At 42.7% G+C, this 21,179-nt stretch overlaps 1 protein-coding gene across 1 annotated transcript in view; it reads right to left on the bottom strand.

Moving 5' to 3' along the window:
* Positions 1-1,399: 1,399 nt before the first annotated feature.
* SPPL3 (signal peptide peptidase like 3) overlaps positions 1,400-21,179 on the bottom strand; it is a 53,626-nt gene continuing 33,846 nt past the window's right edge. The window contains exons 3-11 of the mRNA XM_088532413.1: positions 18,086-18,174; positions 15,441-15,560; positions 12,867-12,945; positions 12,046-12,158; positions 6,962-7,068; positions 5,838-6,001; positions 3,918-4,117; positions 2,910-3,019; positions 1,400-2,295 (exon numbers count right to left, since the gene is read on the bottom strand). Coding sequence (XP_088388539.1) covers positions 2,224-2,295; positions 2,910-3,019; positions 3,918-4,117; positions 5,838-6,001; positions 6,962-7,068; positions 12,046-12,158; positions 12,867-12,945; positions 15,441-15,560; positions 18,086-18,174 — 1,054 coding nt within the window. The 3' untranslated portion in view covers positions 1,400-2,223. The remainder of the gene's footprint in view (positions 2,296-2,909; positions 3,020-3,917; positions 4,118-5,837; positions 6,002-6,961; positions 7,069-12,045; positions 12,159-12,866; positions 12,946-15,440; positions 15,561-18,085; positions 18,175-21,179) is intronic.

Raw genomic sequence — 21,179 nt, 5'->3', positions numbered from 1 at the left:
CAAACAGAATAAAGGTTAGGAAACATACATGGCGTGTTACAACTTTGAAGAAAACACATTTGTTAGGTAGAAAATGCATTTCAAACTACAGTTGTTTTGTGTTTGTACAAAAAGGAACTGACCTGGGAGCTGTCCCTCTCCCGCTTCCCGGAGACGGCCGGCGGCTCCATCCATACCAGGGCCGGCCCCATGTCCAGTCACCATCCTGGGCTGCAGCATCTCACCTGGAACCACTGTAAAGAGCAAAAGCAGGATTTTAATTTAAAAAAGTCGCAGCCTTAACTGTGACATTTACTTGAGCATGAGCAATTACAGACACATGCTAGCAAAAATACCGTAAAGTAGAAGATATGAACAGGAAAGGGATTGTTAGAAGAAAAACTCCAAGGCCACAACCTCCTCGGCCACCCGCACCCACACACGTCCGAGACCCTGGGGTCTCTCCCGGGTTTTTGGGGTCCCATCCACATCCCGCCCAGCCAAAGCCCCACTGGTGCCCGGGCCCAGGACGAGGAGCCGCCTGCCCCAGGGCTCCCTGTGCCCAGAGCAGGTTCCCCCCCACTGCCCGGGATCGGGATCCGGGATCCGGCAGGCGCCCGAGCGAGCGGGACCGGGTGTTCTAGACCCCCCGCACCTGCCCGGAGGAGCCCAACCCGGGGGCGCTGCCGGGCACGAGGCCCCATTCCGGGCTGGAATCACCCCCCTTCCTCGCAGGCAGCAGCGGCCCCAGGTGGCCCCAAACCCACCTGGCAAAATGTCCTACCAAGGCCTGGAGAGCAGCTCCGGGTGGCTCTGCAGCAGCTTTTTGGTCAACAAAACAACGTAACTGGAACCGCTTCGGTTTGGGGTTTGCTTGTTGTTGTTGTTGTTGTTTTAAATTCCACATTTTAACAGACTTTCGGGTACAACAAAGCAGCCAACGCACAAAGTCGACCAGTCACAACAGTAAAGGACAAATTTCTTTTTCTTTTTTCCTTTTTTTTTTCTTTCTTTTTTTTTTTTTAAGGGGCAGGGGCATGGAAAAATACAGCACACTAATGAAACAAAATGCAAAAAAAATACAAAAAAATAGAAAATAGAAAAAATGTATTTACAAGTGATACATTACTATGATCAGAAGCACAAAGACACTTGCTGCTATAATACATGCACTGGGTCAAGAAGGAACTACCAAAAACCTGCAAGGGAGCTCTTCGGGGGAAAAAAGGGGAAAAAAGAACCAAAAAAGGACACCCGCTTCCCTCCCCCCTCAAATAAACAGGGTTGGATTTCAACTTTTTTTTTTCTTCCAGAGTTTGCTACATTGATCAAAATCAAACACCCCCTAAAGTCAATGAATACAATTGGTACAAGTACTACACTGGTTCTGGAACTGCAGGTTCAGTTTTAGGATGGGGGAGGAAAGAAAACAGCAGCTCATTGTAAATTCATATACAAGAAAGCCAGAGTAAACTGCTCTACATGCTAAAAATTACAGCAAGCCCCTGTCTGCTACATAGCATGATCTTAGCAGGTTTTCCTTTTTATTTATTCATATATATATCTATATGTGTGTATATATATATGTATAAAAATCGTGCCCTTTTTCACTGCAACATGACATCTGGGTGGAAATTACAACAAATTTTTATATGTATACTGCAAGAAGTCACTCAATGTCTGTGGATTTAATAAGTAACCTCACACCACAGGAAATATTTAATAAATCAAAAACAAACAAACAAAAAAAAATTGTGACAGATGAGATTCTGTCTCAGTTCTTTTCAAAACCGAAGTCCAACAGGAAACTGGTCCCAATGCACAGGAGGGGTTCTCTGAAGAAGCTTCAGTTTCTTAATTGTTTTTTCTTTTAGTGTTCACAACTCTCTGAACGACTTCAAGCCGTTCTCAGTTTCGAGTCTGTCTCCTTTCTCACACAGATAATAGTCTGGTACTAATCCATTACTGTGAGGAAAAGAGGAAAGTGGCTGCAGTTGCACAAAGGGTCCCCAATTCCACATCTGCGGGGAGAAAAGGAATCAAACAGAGCTCCAAGATCTTTGCTTCTGCCTTTTTTTTTTTTTCTTCCTCCTTTTTCTCCTTTTAACACAAAGTCCATTCCTACAAGTCCCATAACTGGTACCTTCTCCAGTACCAGCCAGTCCAGCTTTAGGAGACAACGAAGCCACAAGTTTAAGTGAAAAGGACCAAGGCAGAAGTTCAGGTCACTTTCTTTCTGTTCCATCATACTTCCAGGAAACGGGAGCTGCTGGACTTAGAGTGGAAAGGCTCGGACCACATGCGGCGTAGATCACCCTGGACAGCAGAAGGGCAGAAAGGACATTCGCTCAGAAACTTTCAAGCCCATTTAGAGATCAGTTTAAAAAACACCTCCAGGAAAGAGCATGTCTTAAAGCAAACCTACTCTTCAGTGCTTTTTGGAAGCAGTATTGAAGACCATAAAAAAAATCCCTTCCATGCTAGCTTGAAACATCTCATCTTTAGGCAGATCTACCTAAAACGGATTTCTGATCAGAAGGAAATAACTGCTTGTGAGAAAATCTGTCCTTTCCTGCTCTCCACTCTGCAGAGCGCTGGATGGGGTTTCAACAGCAGCCTTGAACCCAAGAAAGCTGCATTTTAAAAATTCAGTCCATAATATGTCACTGAAAGAGGTAAACAAGGAGCTGCCTCTCCTCTAGCTTTTCTACCTTTTCACATGCCCTCTTTCTTGACCAGCTGGGCAAGGACAAATTCTCATAATTAAAACAGTATTTAATACTTCAGAACTTGGTTCATTTACATTCACGAGCCAGGAACTCTCTGGGTTACAGAGTCCTCCCAAGGAGGATTCCCCTGCAGCAGCTGTAGCTCAAGGCTTGGTCACTAAAAGAAAAAACAATCCTGCTGGGGACATGGACCCATCTTACCTTTAAATAGGCCATAGTGAGGAGTGGCAATAAAGTAAATGGTACCAAATAGAGGAGGGCAGGCTGGGCTGCCCGGTGGATACGAGAAGCTACTGTTGCCGTTAATAGACCTGCAAGAGAAAATAAACACCATAAATATCATTAAGTAGTGTTTGAACGTTCTCATTCTCTCATCTGAAGTGGTTCCTTTTCCTGACATTTTGAGAGATGGGTTATGAAGTTCTTCACCTGTGCCTCACTTCCCTGAATAAAATTAAAACAAAAAAAAAAAAGAAGGGAAAAAATGTTCTGTTTTAATATTAAGCTGTCCTTAGGCAGTTACTCCAGAGCTCAAAGATGAAGCAGTAACTTAAACAAATCACAACAACAGGGGTAGGAGACAAGCTGGATGCCCCATACGGGCTATGACTTCAGCTCCAGCGCTGATGTCTCAAGGTCACCACTCTGAGGTCCAAAGGGAATATAGGGACAAAGACAATTGCCGGGGGGGGAGACTGCTGCAAAACAGTCCTTCCTCTTCATCCTCAGAAGAACTGGAGTCATTCAGGATATGCACACACGGAATTCCGAACTTAGGGAAAAAAAAATCTGTAAGCGAGGAGAAGGATGTCTACAGCATCAAATTACAAAGAGCATGGCAGTTGTGTTTATTAAAATTTTCTGTATGTACCAAAAATGTCACAGGATCGTAAAGCTTCAATGCTCAAAACAAAACACATGGATTACCTAGATGCATTCTTTACAGTATCAGCCATCCAGGAATTCCCATTTAAAAATTGCTAGTAAAAATACAACAATAATAAATAAATAAATCTTTAGAAGGATATCCATAGAAAGGCGTTTCTCCCTAGACCATGCCAATAAAACCAAAAGTGAGTGGGGAATCAAAAAAAAAGGAATATAACCAAGCTTAAAAATCTCTTAATTACTGGTTCCATCATCTTTTAAGCCTCCTGCAATAACCCCACCTCTGCCCACGAAGCAGCTATCCTTGAACCAGTTACTCACCTACAAAATATCCAATGAGTGTGCAGTGGAAGTAGGAGACCTTCTGCATTCGCCCAGAGATGTTCCCTGGTCCTGGGGCACCACAGGAGTCACTGTTGGCTTGTTTTTTGTAGTTGTCATAACGCAGGACAAAGCAGAGCAGGAGACCTGGCATCACAATATCTCCAATCCCCAGCATGGAGAAGTGGCTGCCTGTGGAACTGGACAGCAGTTGAAATTGGGTTTACGCCCAAGGCACAAGACAAGCTCTGCAATCCTCCCCTCTGTTTTTTGGCTTCATTTTGCACATTCTTCTATTGACAAACTTGCACGTGGAAGCTGCAATGCCAGCTACTAGACACTGGCCTCAGTGAGCTCATCACCAGCTCAGCTTAGCTTTAAATATGCCCATTTTGGCAGCAAAAACACATTGTGCCAAACCAGAAACAAACACATCTAATGATTGGATTAATATAAAGATTGCACCCTTGTCCCAATTCACAAAGACCTCTAATACAAGACAATAAATCGATTCATTGACTATTTAGATCTTTGGCTTCATTTAGACAAAACATCAAGAAAACAATACTTTCATCAGCTTCTTTAATCAAAGTCAATTGCTAAACAGATTAAGAACTAAAATTAACCATTATCTAAACCTCAAGATCTTTCTCATGAGAATGAAGCCAAGTTATCACAAAGTCACAAGATGACTTTTTTTTTTTTATTAGAGCAGACAATCAATCCTAATTTCTATATTTTCAACATTCCAACATCTAAAGAAAGAAAGTAGAATAAGTAAAGTCAATTTAATGTGTTACATAACTTCTGAAGTACTTTATTTCTGGATCAGGCCACTCACAGCAGCTCAAAATCAGAAACATGAAGAAACCTCTGCAGTAAATAGCTGTGGAGTGACCTCCCCTCACCATAGGCCTTAGCCACTATTTAGTCTCCACTGCTTAGATCGGTCTCAGCTCCTTCTGCTTTTAAGTTTTAGGTCCCAAATCTTACACCAGCAGTGCTTAAAACTGTAGAACTCACATGTGTGTAGAGAAGCCCATCCAGTTCTGAGCAGGACATCTTTTAACCTAACTGTAACATTTTGCATGCTAGGAGACAGCAAATGCAAATGTGCCCCGTACCTACTGCACATTATTATATATTTATTGCCATATTATTATATATATTATCATCATGACCTCTCTTCCTCAGGTGTGGCAAGCATCAACAGTAAGGATGGGGCAATACAATCCCTCTTTCTTGGCTCTCTGCAGTGACACATTGGGACTTTTAAATGATTTTAAAGCAAAATATATAGAAATTTCGTATCTGATTTCTCATCTCTCGCTGTTCCTCCAGGAGCAGCAGCTTTGGGGCACAGGAGGAGACAGTGCTCACAATCTCCCAGCCCTGCTCAGTTGGCTTCACAAACTGCTGCATCTTTTCTCCCACTGGTGTTTGGTTTGTAGTACTCAAGCCCAACGCTGTGGGAAAAGTGGCAACAGGCACTTGCAGCCCCATTCTCAATTCTAACCCTATGCAAAAAAATGGTTGGTTTTAATAGGGAAGTTACTTAACCAAACCATAAACCACAAAAGGTTAATGGCAAAAAATAATCAACGTAAAACTGGTGATCTTCTTGAAAACTGAAGCAGAGCTTGAGAGAATCTACAAAAATCTTTTCTGTTCTTTGGGCCCATAATATCCTTTTTGGGCCTTTTCCTTTGAGACTTCTCATACTGACCACTCGAAACATGAAACTACTACTGGTCTAGTCCAAAGATCTTAATTCCTCCAGAACATCAGTGACTGAAGGAGGAGTGACTGAACAGGGAGATAAGGTGATATTTTCCATTGGCATTAATTAGTGTTACTAGAAAGTACAGGGAAGGAGAATTTCTGCTATAAAATACAGTAAAAAAGAGCTGCTGGTTTTACCTTGGAAATACAAGTTTACCAGGCAGTGATAGACGGGGAACATCTCTGCCCACATTTGGTCCCAGGTGAAGTTTTCGGGATAAAACATCAAGGGGATTATCAGCTGGTTGTGTGGCCACTTTCACCATTACGTTGCTGTTAAAGATGTAGGCAGAAAAAAATACCTGCGGAGCGAGGAAATCATCAGGAAATACAAACTGCAACTACATGGCAACTCAAACCCACCCTTTTTTCAAATTTCTTTAGCTTTGCCTATTTAAGAAAAGAAAGGAAATTGCCTAAAATTTCCATTTACATGTGTGCATATAACAGGACAAAAAGTGAAACGTATTTCAAAAATTCAGATAAAGGTTTTTACACTATTAGTCTTCAAGAATAACTGGAATAGGCTTCCTAATATCAAGTTACTGATTGTCTGGCATAGGTATAGTAAGGACTATAAGCACCAGCAAAGGCAGGTAACAGGATAGATGCTGAAAATATGAGGACGATAGGAAGCAGAAGATGCTCCCTCCTAAATTAAACTATAAAACATTTATTTCAAACAGGCCTTTAAACTAATAAAGCTCATCACAGTGGGAAACGGATTCTCTGCCAGAGCCATCAGCAAGCGCTACCCTGACTCACTGCTGAACATTATGTAAAGGTGAAACAAAATCTTTCTCAGTATTACCAAATATATTCTGTCAGGCTACTTGTAAGAGTGTCAAAAAGATTTTACACCAGCCTCGCCAGCTCTAAGTCACTCTGTGTTCCTATTTTGTGCCCGTGGCTGCTGATGGTCGCTGGGCGCGCGGGTTCTGCGTACCCGGGAACGGGGCTTCCCGCTTGCCTGGGCACGTTCGTTCTCATCTGCAGCCACCCTTGCAGAATTCAAGTTTTATTTTTTTTCTTATACTATGCCCAAATTTAGATATTCAAATCTTATTTCTACTTTTTTTCCTATTGAGGAAGTCATTCTGTCTCCTGCTGCAAACTGTTCTAACTTCTCACAGAGCAGCAATGAGGTTGAGCCGCTGGCTTTGCCAGGACTCATCAGCTCCACACTCTGTGTTCCCTGTGAAAAAGGCCAAAGGCCAATTACAAACCTGGAGGGTATAAACAATTTTAGCAAAAACACTTACCCAAAAAACATCATAAATTAGCAAACCAGAGAGTAGCAAGCAGGAAACCTTCAGGCTCGGCAGCCGAACGAAGGCAATCATTGCAACACACAGGCCCATAGCCAGAGCTGCAAAATGCAAAAACATCATTAGTTCCTTAAAATATAGCAACCTTTTTTTTTTTTTTTTTTTCTCTCCAAAAACCAGCAGAACCCACAGAAGAGCCCCAAAATGAAGCTTTCATTTGCACCTAGGTAGTGCTGCAGGCACTAGGTGGCTAAGGTCTCCAGATAATGAAGTTGTTCTTACTAGAGTTAAAAAAAAAGCCAAAAAAGAATTCAGTAACCAACTGTAAACATGTCCCTACAGAAACAGAAATAATTCTTCAGGCACAACTGTCCAGTCCATTCCACTTCACTATTCACCACAAAGAAATGTGTTCTAGCGTCCTACAGAGTGTCCTATAAAACAGACTATTCAATTAAAAAACAAATGAACAAACAACAACAAAAAACCCCAACCCCTCCACTTTGAACTTTTGTGCCCCAGCACAGAAAACTCAACTTTTGAACTACTAGGAGATTTTGTAATAAATGCATAAGTAAATAAACATAATCCTTTACTCTTAATTCATATATCAGCGTGGTTACAAGATAAGTCACAACATAGCAGGATAATATAACACTCAAATCCACTCTTCTCTTTGGGCAAGATTATGCAAGACTGCCTGAACAGAATGATTTCAATAGACAAGGATTTCCTAGTAACAGAAACCTTGGTGAAAGCCTAAGGAACAAAGGGAAAAAGAAATATGGACACATCTTTTTCTCCCTCTTCTCCCAAGGTTTGGCTTTCAGTCAGATTGACATTCGATGCTGCGAGCTCAGGGCTAGGCGAAGGGCAGGTTAAGCATGTGCAATGCCCCCACGTTTATTTGCAGTCACAACTCCATGTGACTCTAAATATTTTGTCGCAACTCTAAATATTTTGTTAGGATTGAAAACCAAGATGTTACACACACACACAGACACACACACACACAGACACACACACACAAATTCGTATTTTTGTGATTTCCTGGGGGTTTTTTTGAGCCTAGTTTTAACATACCTAATATTCTTAATGGACAATTGAATATGTTTCACCTGCCTACAAGTAAATCACTAAATACATATATAAAAATCAACTTTTGTCTACAATATCAATGTATTTACAAGAAATAATGGAGCTCTGTTGGGCCCCCATTTCACTTAAGTGTGCAGACATTTGCAAACCAAATGTACATGTTTAATGTGACAAAGAATTAGCAAGCAGTTAGAATCCTATTTTGATCAACTAAAGGCTCAGGAAAAATGGTTCGGAAAGACTGTGCCCACCAGCACGAGAACTCAGCTAGGCCAGAGCTCACATTAACGCTGCAGCTCTCACGCTGCCCTTGGTTGTGCATCCTGCAGCTGCATTTTATCTCTGTGCCACGTCTCTGCCCAAGGCTCCTCGTCCCAAGGGGACCGAGGCCCTCAACACAAGCCTGAGTGTGGCAGGAAAGCAAAGGGATTGATTATTCCCATAGAAACATACCCCGAGTCAGGCTGTGCAACTGTAACTAGTTACAAAACATAAGCGAATTACTGCAGTTTGAAGAATCTGACATAGCAAAGCAGTGAGCAGAACAACTGCGGGCAGTAATTCAACCCAGACTTCCCCTGGCAGAAGAGCAAATACAAGAGAACAGTCTGTCTTAAATCAAAGAGATTTGTCTAAAGCCAATGTTAATAATAGCTCAAGCAGGCTTATATTTAGGAAAGGATTTCCAGGTTATAATTAACTGGAAGTGGAAATATTTTAACCAGCATGAAGTTTTCTGTATTGTTCACAGACCGAATTTCTGTATCACTGCAGTGAACAGTGGCAGGCACGAAGCTTCACCATGTGAAGAAAATATGGGGTATAAAGGGGGATAGCAAAGAAGTCCTTTCCATCAGAAGGGAACACTGTGCACACGCTAATAAATTATGCAGGTTTTGTGTCTGGTTTAAATCATGTTGGTAAACTGAAGAAAGAGAAGGGAAGTAAGAATGCCCAAGAGCAAAGAGTGAGAACAGGCTGAAGTGCAGCCCAGGAGCCAGCACGTCGCACCCAACAGTGCGAGTTAGCTTCCTTTTCCAGCAAAACACAGAAATCACACAGGGAAAAAGAAAAAAAAAGCACCTATAACCAAGCTCATGGATGCTGCTGACAAATGTGTGAGGCAGACACCCACAGAAACATGCACCAAATCATAAGAAAGTAAATAAAAGCCATGCAAGCTGCAGGGAGAAGTGCTGGGTGACTGGTCCACTGAGGTTAATAGGAAAGAATTAACCAAACGGGTTTTCAATTAACTGAGTGAATCAGCTGGAGAGTCACTGCAAGCAGATCCCCTTTGGGAATAGGGCTGTTCCAAGAAGGAAGAATATCCCTGCTTCTGCGAGGAGTCTCTGCAGATCTGGGGTATTTCCCAGCTGCTCTGCCTTGCTGCACCAGAGCAGCAGGTCCTGCTCTCCACACACGGTGTCTGAGGCACCAGCTGTCCCGCAAGCTGCCAGGCCGTCGCTGGAGGAATCTGTTCCTGAAGCTCTGATCAAATTGGGTTCTTCTAAAACTTCGTTTTTCAGCAGATTCGTGAGAGAGGACATAAGAGCAGCACCTCTGTGCCCAGCTCCAGGGATCTGTATCTGTTCCTGGGTATCACGCTCTTTCCTGTGCTCCGCAACGACACACAGCTACTGCACACACAGTGTCCCCATTTCACGGCTCTGGCTATTTCCTCTGTTTTGGAGAGGTCTTAATCCATTTTTTTACCAGGTTACAACGACCATTGTTGATAATTTTGTCTTTGTGCTGCACAAATGCACATTCTCACGGGCCAGAGCAATCCCCTGCAGACGACATCATCTCACTTGATCACATAAAATGGTCCTAGACTTTAGAAACAGCTCAATAAATGCTGGGGAGTAGAGGAGAGTTACCAGTACCTGCGATTGTGACTATTCTGGCAGGAATTGCCATACGCTGATTTTGTAGGTACCCAAAAGCACCAGGAAGCATTTCCCCTGCTCTCTGCTTAGCTCTGCAGCAGAAACGCTCTCACCACGATCCACGTGGAGGGCAGCCAGCCGCACGCACCACCGCCGCGGTGCTTCGAGGAGCGAACGCCCGTCCTGTCCTCCCTCCTGCGGCAGCACGGGCGGCACAAAGCGCCCTCCGGCACTGCTGCTCCTTCCTGCTCCACGAACACGAGAGCTGGAGCCGGGGCAGAGGTAAGGAGCTGAAGCGCCCAGAGCACGGGGCAGACCCTGCTCGTCACCAACCCGTGCCCCGCTCAACCACGTTACCGCGAGCTCCTTGCCACATCCGTTGCTCCAGACAAGATGGACTGGGACTAGCCCAAGCGTTCAGCTGCAGAGAAGCAAAGGGCAGACACAGAGCTGATGTGATGCCCTTTACTGCAATGAGCACAAGGGGTGGAACCGCAGTGTCTGCCTCCCTGACCCAGGCCAACAACTAACACTCCATCTTCGGTGTCACCAGCACGCGTCCTTTAATTGCATTTAAGCCTTCTAAAGGGCACTTACCTATACCGCACAAGCTTCCTGAACCTAAAAGGACTTAAAATACTCCAAAGCTGGAAGATATCAACACTATTCAGCAGCTCAGCTACCAAGGGAAATAAAAACCAGAAACCACTTTGCACTGGTACTTTAGCACTCTGCAGATTAATTATCTCAAAGCCCACTATTTCAGACTGAAACGCTCACAAAATCATTTTGAAGTAAATGCATGTCTCTATATATAAAGGCAAGTCCTCTGATTTTGTCAAAATTCACATTTGACACTCCATTTAGCTACGTAGCTAGAGCAGATCAAAAAGCATTCTGGATTTCACGGTGAACTACTCAGCTTAAAACAAAACAAACTTCATCTGCATTTTTTCCATTTAATATCTGGATATTTTAAAAGGTATCCCCTAATATACAAAAGGTGGCACTTTTAAAGGCAGCGAAAAGCATGAATAAAACATACTTGTTTTACAAAAGGAAGAACCAACCTGTCACAATAGCTTTTAATGCTAAAGAGTTGCTACTACAATCTCATCTTGGAGAAGCTGGGAAGCTGATGTGTATTTTTATTGCAACAAGCAATTTCAAGGATAGGTAACGTCCTAGCTCTTTTTCTCAGGCAATCGACCTCTTCAGGGTGACATTTCACAAGATGCCTTGAGCCCATTTATTTTGACCCTGCTGAGAAGTGGAGGTTCTGCTCCGGGCTGCCCCCTTCTCCCTCTGCTATCATATCCCACTGCGCCCTGTCTGATAACACCAAGCTGCCGTTTACCATGTGCAAAATTTAGCACAGACCTGACTGCAAAATAATGTAATTGATCTCACTGGAAAAGCAGAAAAATAGTTTGGCAAGAGTACTCTGCCATTCTAGTGAGCTGAATCAGCTTGCCATGTGATTCAAAGAGTGCCAGAACTGGCACAAGGGATTTGGGAGGCAAAAAGGGAGGAGTGAAGCTTCTTTGGGGAACTGTAAGCTGTGAATTCAGCTCAACCAGCAGAAAAAAATCTCATCTTTCAGTCAACTGGATGCCTTTCAGCTTCACCCAACCCACCATGCTAACTGGCAACTATCAAAGAGATCAAAGAGAACTGGCTACTGTGAGCTGTCTCACAACACATTATTCGATTATCTAAACCAAAAAACAGCACAAGATGAATGGCAGGAGTTAGCCAGATTACTCAGATCGAGTTAGGCTTCACAAGCACCTTTGCTTCCACACATTTTTAACTAAAACTGGCAATTCACGCTAAACCATCCTGATGCAGAATAGCTTCCATGAGTGTCCTGGCACTGTCAGCAGCTCTTACAAACCAGAAAAACAGGTGGCTCAGGCACTACCCCAGCACGTGTCTGACACAGGCTGTTTGCAGGGAGTCTATCACTCCAGTATTGCAACTCGCCAAGGCTTTAAGAGTAGCAAATTTCACCAGTCATCACCAAACGACTGGATGTGTCAGAAGAGGCACAAACCAGCAGTCAAGTCCCTCAAGTCACATACTCACCATCCATAAGGAGCCAGTGGCCAGTGAGGACCCAGATAAGGACGAGCATCACAGAAAGAGAAAATGAAAGCAACTCCGCAGCAGTGAAACGCCCACAGCAGCCAAAGGAAATCCTGGGAACAAGGCACAAACATTAGCTGGAAGATTTTAGTTTCCATTTAAAGAACAGAAAATAGACACTCCTGGAACAAGGTTGGGTGGCCAGTGAAGGGTGTCATCAACAACTGAAAGGGAAGTTCCCTTGCCAAATAGGTACCAAAACAACAACAAAATAAAAGCTTTCTTCACATTGTGTAGAAAGCATGAACTAAAGAAATGAAAGAAGTCATGCCAATTGTTACTATGACTATTAGGTATTTCCTAGTACCAGCTAGGATGGTGCTTTTTTGCAACATGAACTCCAGTTGAAAACGAAACAAAAAATAATTTCAAAACATGACATTAATAACTGCCATTTTCCCTAGTGCAACCAAAGTCTCTGAGAGCCATTCATAGGCCAATATAAAAATTACAGTCCAACACCAAATTCCAAATTCTGAAATTTCAGTCACAATAAGCCGAACTTCTTAAAAGCCACTGTTATGAATTCTAGTTCCCTGCAGTGGCAGCGTATTTCCCAGGCTGGCAAGCATGTGTGACTTGTAGAAGCTGTGCTTCCTAGTTTCCTAGGGAAAACACTGCTGGCACAAAAAATATGCACAAACATCAGCACTCAAGCCCTGAGGTTAATACTTGTAACCAGAGACGCTGTTAAAGAAGCCCCATTAAAAGAAATAAATACAACATCCAAGAAGAGAAGTAAAAATGTCTCAAGTCCTTACTTGTTTTGAGGCGAACAAGGCCGTGTTAAGTACTGGCACATTGGGAGCAGAAGGAAAGCGAAAGCTATTGTTGCAAGGACTAGAAAAAGAAGAAGAGGTAATATTAGTACATTCAGACCTAATTTCTACAGCACACAAACAACCTCCTCTAACTTGAAAAAGCTCTTGCAACAGTGCCCTATTGGCATGTGCTGCAGTATTATTAAAACAAGAGCGGTTAAAGACTTCAAGGTTTTCTGCAAAACTTCTCTGGCTATAATGTTTCCAGCTTCAGCCTAAACAAAAGCTCTCAACAGAGTGCCAAAGCCCCCAGTCCCCAAACTTTAAACAAAATATATATAAGTCTTAAAGCTATTCATCATCACAACAGCAAGAAAAGGAGTTTCCAGCTATTCCAGGAGTCAAGAAAAATGAAAGAACTTACTACAGCCTGATTGTGGGATTCTTGTGAAATTCTTCAACGTATCACATAGACTAAGCCAGCATAATAAAGATTCTTCTTTGCGTTTGTAGCCTAGGTAAAGTTGCTCCCCCCCCCCCATCTTATAACCATTTAAGTATTACTGAAGCATAGTACACCTTAAAAATGAAAGTTATGCCAGCAGCTGGGAATTTAAAATTGACAAAATATGCAATGTTTTATGCTTTGGAAGGCAGGACAAATGAGAAACACTTATAGGTAGCTAAATGGACTACTTTGATAAATGTTTTCTTTTTATGCAACATTTATCTGAACAGCACTTTTAAAAAATAGGGGAAAAAAAGGGAGGAAAAATAAAGAGAAAAGAAAGAAAAGTCCAATTCTTTCTCATTCCACACCTCCTGAGCCCTGGGGGCCTGGGAGCCTTTTCTGGGAGCTTTTCTCCAGCTCTTTGCAGCAGGGCACCCTGTGCCTCCTGCCCTGCCTCCCCAGAGCCGGGCCCACGTTGATTAAAGCTAATTGCACAAATGCCCTTTGCCCGGGAGTCCCTGCTCCCACTGCAGCCCCCCTGCCCAGGCTCCTGCTCCGAAGCTGCTCCTGCCTCAGGCCTTGGTGCCCACTGCTCCGCTGGGAAGCCCTTGGCCGGGCACGGCGCCAGCGCCTCGGCTCTGCCCCCTATTTATCGCTCAGCGCTGGCCCGGGGCTCTTCGTGCCTGGCTCTTCCCCAAAAGGCAAAGCTTTGAGGCAGGAAGATTTAGGAGAGGTTTCAGAAAGCAGATGCTAGAGCTGCAATTTAAAAGTCCCCCCGCATCAGCCTCTCAGGAGCTACAAGGAGAGGACGTGAAACGCTCCTCAAACAAATCCCGGGGCTCCCATCTCCACAACGGGCTCCATCCTGGCACCTCGGTGGGCCTCGGGGCTGCATTTAATGCTCCCCCTAAAGCAAAACCAACGGCAAGTGCAACAGCATCAGGCTGCTTCCAGGATAAAGATACCTAAGGGCGTTAATCCAAATAGCCTGAATTCCCCTAAATGTCCAAAAAGTCCTCAGGAGACCCAAAATGCTGCAAATCAAGTTACAAATGTAACAAATGCATGCTCAGGCTGGAAAGAACTGGCCAATCAGCAAGACAAATTAAAAGGTGTCTGTCCTCACAAAGCCTCCCTCAGCACCGACAGCTAATATACTGTAAAAGTTGTACTAAGCAATATGTTTTTAATAGAAAAGTATACATACAACACAGGACCAGGTTTTAAAAGCAGCACACAGCAGGTCTTGTGTGCCCAGATCTGGGATGGGAATCTCAAGGCTCCCGGCACAAGGAGGGATTTAGACACCCCCGCGAGTATCAGCCTCTCGGGAAGGCTGCGGAGGATGCGCAGGACAGCAGCTGCAGCAGGAGGGATATCTCAATACATGGGCTGAGGAGGGCAATTTTAAAAACTGCTGCAAATCCAGAGCAGGGTGAAAAAAATAGTAAAGAAAAAAAAAGTATCTTTAATCCTGAATAGCAGCTGGTTTCCTGGAGAATTGCAGAAGGATCAATGGGGCAAAATTTTGCCAAAATCAAAGCACTAGTATTTAATTAGATACCAAAACATAAATAGTAACAAAACGCAACTTCTCTGATCCTGTTTTTCTGCAACAATCAGTTTAGTTTTGTTTTAAATTTAATAAGTCCATGAGATTAAAATAAAAAACAACGAAACCAGAAGTATCCTTGAAATAAACAAACAAAAAACAAAATTAAAATAGGAAGTGTCTGCATATGACCTCCAGAGATTACTTCCAACTGAATTATGCTTGAATCCTATAAAGTACCTGAATTTTGGAAAAAAACACATGCAATTCTGAGCACTGATTTATAACAATTATTTTTAAGGTAAAATAATATATTCAGTGTCCTTCACACCTGGCAATTTATAGTTCAACAGGCTTATCAAATCTCCATATGGAAAATGCTTCTCAAATAATATTTGTTATTTTATTATTAGCTAGGGAGAGATGGAAATATAATCCTGAAAACAGATGAGTTACGTTTTTATTTCCAAACATACCATGACATTCATCCTAATTCTTGGTGACTGGACTGGATTGCATTAATGCTCTCTTTCCTACTTCAGTAATTACAATGAGAAGAAAACTTAGTCACCTGCTGTGCATATTGTAAAGACAACCTGAACTGAATCGAAGAAGAAGAACATAACTAGGAGAGACACAGAGGCCCCGATGGGCAGGAACAACGCCTGGGTGGAGTCGATGGTTTGAATACCTGCAGAAAACAGAACACAACATTGAGCTCAGGCTGCTTCTCACCATACACATACTGAAAGATTAATCCTATGCACACAGCTTGGGACTCTTAACACTAAACTTCATTTCAGTGCTGAAGTCAGTTCTGAGATCCTTGGGCACCGTCACAGGCAGCCGCAACAGGACCATAGCAGGGGCTCGGTAACACACAGCAACAGGCTCAGCCTGCTTTGCACAGACAGAAAAATGATGGAAATGGGTAATTTTTTTTCTTAGTGTTGCCATTTAAGTATTAAATTTTGCACTGAGCAACACAGACCTGATGAACTGAGCAGCCTGCAGTTCAAGCTCTTGCAGCACGAGGCATGGAGCTAACCAAAAGCTCGAGGCTGCTGTCGCTCGTGCAAAGGCTGCCGCAGCTGCAGTGTCACCTGGGTGAAGGTCACCGCACGAGCGCTTCAGTCGCAGCGCTGATGGCAATCACCAGATAACAGCAAGTCTCACAGGAAAGGGCACTTTTCAGAAAACACCTAAGACGTTTCCACGTTTATGGCACTGCTAACTCGGACCAGCCCTATGCTTGTCTTTCATGCTTAAAAGCAACACAAAAAGTCAGGCTTACGTTTTATAGTAGGAAGTAGTTTCAGTTTACATTTTATAGTTGGAGGTGGTTTCAAACAGTGCGGAGATAGTAAAGGACTTTATTGAGATTATATTCTTCACTTTGACTCTGCACTGCGGTCATCTAGTCTGAACAAGATCGGACCTAAAACCAGCTTAACACCTCCACAGTATCCCAAAATAATTAGGCATCACTGTATAAAGCAGGACTTTAAGTCATAGGATTTTAAGGATGAGCTTTTAGGTTATCAAGAAATATATTTATTGCATATATAAAAACATATACACACACCCTCAAGTATACGTATACACATTACACATTCTGTGTGCGTGCGCACACATACGCCTACATATAATTTTTCTGTGGAAGATTGGAAAATTGTCCGAACAATTAATGACTTATCCAGAACTTAGTTATCGGTGTATGAAAGCATGTCGAGAACCATCAGACAACCATGAGTACCCAACTTCAGTTTATTTCATTTTCTTTTATAAAGAAATGAGATAGACAATGGGCACAGAGCCATGTCACTTGTTTGGTATAGGCGTTTATTAATTCAGATAAAGGCTCTATTATTCTCAAACATTAGCATCATAAATAAATTTAAAAACATAAACCAGAACCACCGAGTTACTTGGGCTTTTTCTGTGTTTTTCAGTTTGTTTTTTGGTCTAGTACAAAACAGGGAAATACAATATAGACAGTCCAGTCAGACAGTACTAAGACACAGAAATGCTTATATCCTAATCCATGGCTTAGTTGTTGTTCCTCCTGCTTTGGAAAAGAGAAATTACTCACATGCCCTTCAATTTCTCAAGAAAAAAAAAAAAAAAGGGAATGACATACTACAAACCACCTTGGCATACGGGAATAAGTGCCTGCAGTGTTAAATGTCAAAGTTTTTCATTTCACTTCTGATCATTTTGACAGTTAATCCCCTTAATGTGCTTATTTCCCAGTCCAGACTGTCTTCTCTCTCTTCACAGATGCCAAAAGCTGCAACTGTTCATTAATGAATCACCAAACACATCAACCTCTTAGCTGTAGCTGTGCAGTTCAGTCTAATTGTATGCTATTTATTTAATAATCTTAAAGCTATACTTATTTCAAACAAAGCAACCACTATATTCAGGATTTTGTGCGCAGGACTGCTCATGTGTCTCACTTTATTCTTGTGTTTCTTGAAACAATTCCTTCTGGAGTCTGTTCTTAAAATACAGCCGTATAAATGACCATGAAGTACACTACAGTGCAAATTTACAGCACATTATACACGGTACTTTCCACTTCAACTGCTTGCATTCATAGTTTCACCTGTGAAGCAGCGTATCTCAAAGGGCCAAGCTGCCTGGTATCTATTTATACCGTAACAGAGGGGATAATCACCACATAGTAGCTGACAAGTTAATCCACACTCTGAATAGATTGTGTTAGGCACATACTTTGTCGTCCATCTATAAATGAGCTGCCCAAAGCCATGCGAAATCTATACCTCAATTTTTCTATTGATAAAGCTGAATCATCCTTACAGACCCTTGTCAGCACACCAGGAGGTCAAACCTCTCTTTGTTAATGCACAGGCTAATATGTCACAGTGACGAACACCAGACGAAAAGAAGCGACATTCCCTTCTCAGAACTGCATTAAAAAGAGTAGAGCTGCCTCCACTTCCAGTAATATTGTGCGACAAATTGTGCGACATGCAGTTTCTCTACCACATGGAAATGTTGATGATTAAATTCTGTTTCCATGGGCATGAACTAGATAGCACTATTGATGCACAGCAAAATGTTTAAGTGCCCAGACAGAACATTAGCTGAATCTACAAAGCAGGTGGCTGAAACAAATGAACAGACAAAGTAAAAGAAGATGCTGCACATTGAAGATGGGAAAGAAAGATAAAGAGTAAAGCTAATCCTTACTGTTATTGGTGCTGTTGCCATTAAAAGACCCAGCTGCACTGCTATTGTCTTTCTCTTTGTCTTGGTTCTCAAAGTCCATGTTGAGAGACCTGCAGAGAAGAAAAAAAAAAAAACTTAATGGGGAATTTTCAAACTCCTGCTTAGATTTATCAGTTATGGTCTCATTATCACCCTGCTACAGTACCCGCTCCCTGGAAAGGCACTTTAATGTGGTTATGAGAACAAACCCTATACATACTTGGAACACCATTATTAATTTCTATAGGACACTGGAAACCAAAGTGTCTCCATTTAATTCTCCTTTTGATAAGATAATGTTATCTTTCTTCTCACAGAAGATAGTACTGACTTTTAGTCAAGAAAGAAGACAGAGAAGCAGCACAAGGGCTCTTGCTTCAGGTTCTGCTAAACACTCCCTTCTATTATTTGAACTGCATCATCTCTGGTACCCCAACAACATATGTAACACGACCCAATACTTACTTACCTGAATGCAAAAGGACAAGTAAAATGAGCACAGAGAGCTCAGGGCTGAGAGTAAAGGCACCACACCAGTTAAAAAAAAAAAGCTCACATGCACAAAACCCTATACAAACAGTGATCTCGATAGCCCAGTGTACCACCATATCCAGTATACTACAAAAATGACATTTTTATACATGCACTTCAAAAGCCCCAAGCAATGCAGTATTCCCCCCCTTTTGCCACAGGCCTGTCCTTCTATGCAATCTCCAAATTGCACTCTAGCAAATTCTGGCTTAATGTCTTGAAATGGTGCAATTCTCTTCAAGATCTGTCTTGAATAGCAATTATTTCTATCACTAAATTCTAGGTAGTATATATATATATATATATATATATGTGTGTGTGTGTGTATATATAAATAAATACTAGCAATCAGGTTTAACCATTCTCTTACACACATGTTATTCATGACTCAGCTGTGAATTTATTTATTCAAAGAAACTACTGAGAGGCACCACAAGCACTGCACAACTTTGCCTTACGTCTGCAGCATCACTGGTATTTTGATAAAACTTCCAGGTCAACAGGCATTGAACTCTGCTTCAAGTTGAGCTGCTAATCTTGGAAATGTGCAAATGAAGTAAGCGCTGCTAATTTATCACAGAGGTTAAAAAACAAACAAACAGAAAACCCCACAATCCTTAAATCCTTTATACAAATCTACAGGTGTCAGTTATGTCATGTGAATGTAAAGGTCACCCATCAATGCAGAGCTGAGTTATTTTGAGCTGCAGAGTTACACAACCTGAAATGGAGCATGTATAGGATTTTAGCAGCTAAATAGGGGTGGTAGCTGGAAGGAAGAGAGGTTTGCAGCAGGAAAGCAAGCAAACACACCAAATGTAGGGAAGGAGAGCTCTGATTCCTCTGCTCCTATTACACAGGTACTCCCAAACAGCAGGATGAAAATAAAGTGGCTTTGGGACCCCAGCAAAATATGAAGAACCTTCAACCTTAGAGCTTCTATAGAGCTTCTATAACAACTCCAAACCATCAGCTAAAAAGTTAACAAAAACAGAAACGGGCAATATCCAACACCAGAATTCCAGCAAATGAACTGGCCCTTCTCATCTAATAGCTTGTGTTTCTACAGCTCTCTCTGCTCTGTGTCTTGTCTGGGGTGCCCTCTCCCTCCGACCCCATTTCCTTTTTCCCATTCATCAACTATAGCCTCGTAATTCTCTTCTCAAACTATCGAAAGCCAAGAGGAGGCTGACAGCCCAGCAGGCCTTGATCCAAGAGCCGGCCAAACAAGGTAATCCTCTCATGGCTGCATTTCATTCTCCTTTGAATCAGCGCAGCTCAGCAAGACCACGAATCCAACGATGTATCAAAGAACTCCTAACTTAGGGGCATTGCTGTCAGCGAGGAAATCTGAAAAGAACCTCTTGGTCCTACTGGTCAAACAACTCCAGTCCTATTTCACTCGCTCCTATAGTGTCAGCAATTATCACGTTACCTATGAACAGTCCTACCTCGATATTGACCATAAACTAGGAGATTACTCTCACTTAGCAACGCAGCTGCTGCTCCAAGTCCAATCCTGAATAATCTGCAACCATTTTACAATTTGGCCCTTCCCTCTGCTGCAAATTACTGCCCAAATAAAAAAGCCTGAGAAGTGACCACAAAAGCATCCTGCAGGAAAATTCAAGTTTGTACTGTCATAGGAACTACACTGAAAGCTCTTGGACTGCAAATGAGCGGCAAGCTGAGAAGCATTTGCTTTTTTGTTCACATCTTTGCCAGGGCTGCAATGGCAGCACTTGGCTGGAAGCTCCCACCAGGCAAGAGGCTGCACAGATGTTTTCTTGTGGGTGTCCCAGCAGCTCGAGGCGGCGTGTCCAGCACGGAGCTGCCACGGCAGCAGGGTTTCACCTCACGCAGGGAGACGCTCCGGCAGGGCACACCAAGCCGAAGGAAGGAGCAAAAACTGTTGGCACGTTATCACCATAAAGGTTCCGATTCTGCCTATTGATCCCAACCTGCCATTGCAATGAAGTTCCAGGGAAACCCTGCAAGAATATGTTCTTAGGAAACATCAGAGGAAATGTGAAAGCAAGGATGCACGGTGTCTCTTGCAGATGCAATGTAAGGAGCAGTTCCTCCCTGCTTGACTTGGTGAACAGTCCCCCATATTAAAGCTCGGTGACTTCTGTTCTGTCACAAAATTGCCAGGTTCCAATCTTTCCAAATGAAAATTAAAATCAGAATCAGTCACTGACCTGAGGCAGTTTAATTCAAACAGATCTCAATGCAAGTTATATATATAGAGAGAGGCTAAACTCTGCCATATGCTCCAACATTGTTACTGTGGCTTTTAAAACATACTTCTGAGATTCAAGGGGCAAGCTCCAATGCAAGATCTGCAGTGGGATAAAGAAAGAGGGAAATTACAGCAGGAAGTACATGCAAATGTATTTTCACTCCCTAGGTGGGGGAAGTTCCCCTAAGTTGCGTGTCTGGTAAGAGCATCTCACCTGCAGCAGGAATTTGGGTGCCGCAGACGGTGCGCCCAGGCTCGGCTCCGCCGGCATCGGACAGCAGATGCTTATGAACTTGGAGCACA

The sequence above is a fragment of the Tinamus guttatus genome, unplaced genomic scaffold (genome assembly GCF_059628265.1).
Source record: "Tinamus guttatus ecotype Peru unplaced genomic scaffold, ASM5962826v1 Tinamus_guttatus_pri_ptg000459l, whole genome shotgun sequence".
Classification (NCBI taxonomy): Eukaryota; Metazoa; Chordata; class Aves; order Tinamiformes; family Tinamidae; genus Tinamus; species Tinamus guttatus.
The sequence above is the reverse complement of the archived record's forward strand: the minus strand, read 5'-3'. Positions and strand labels throughout refer to the sequence as shown.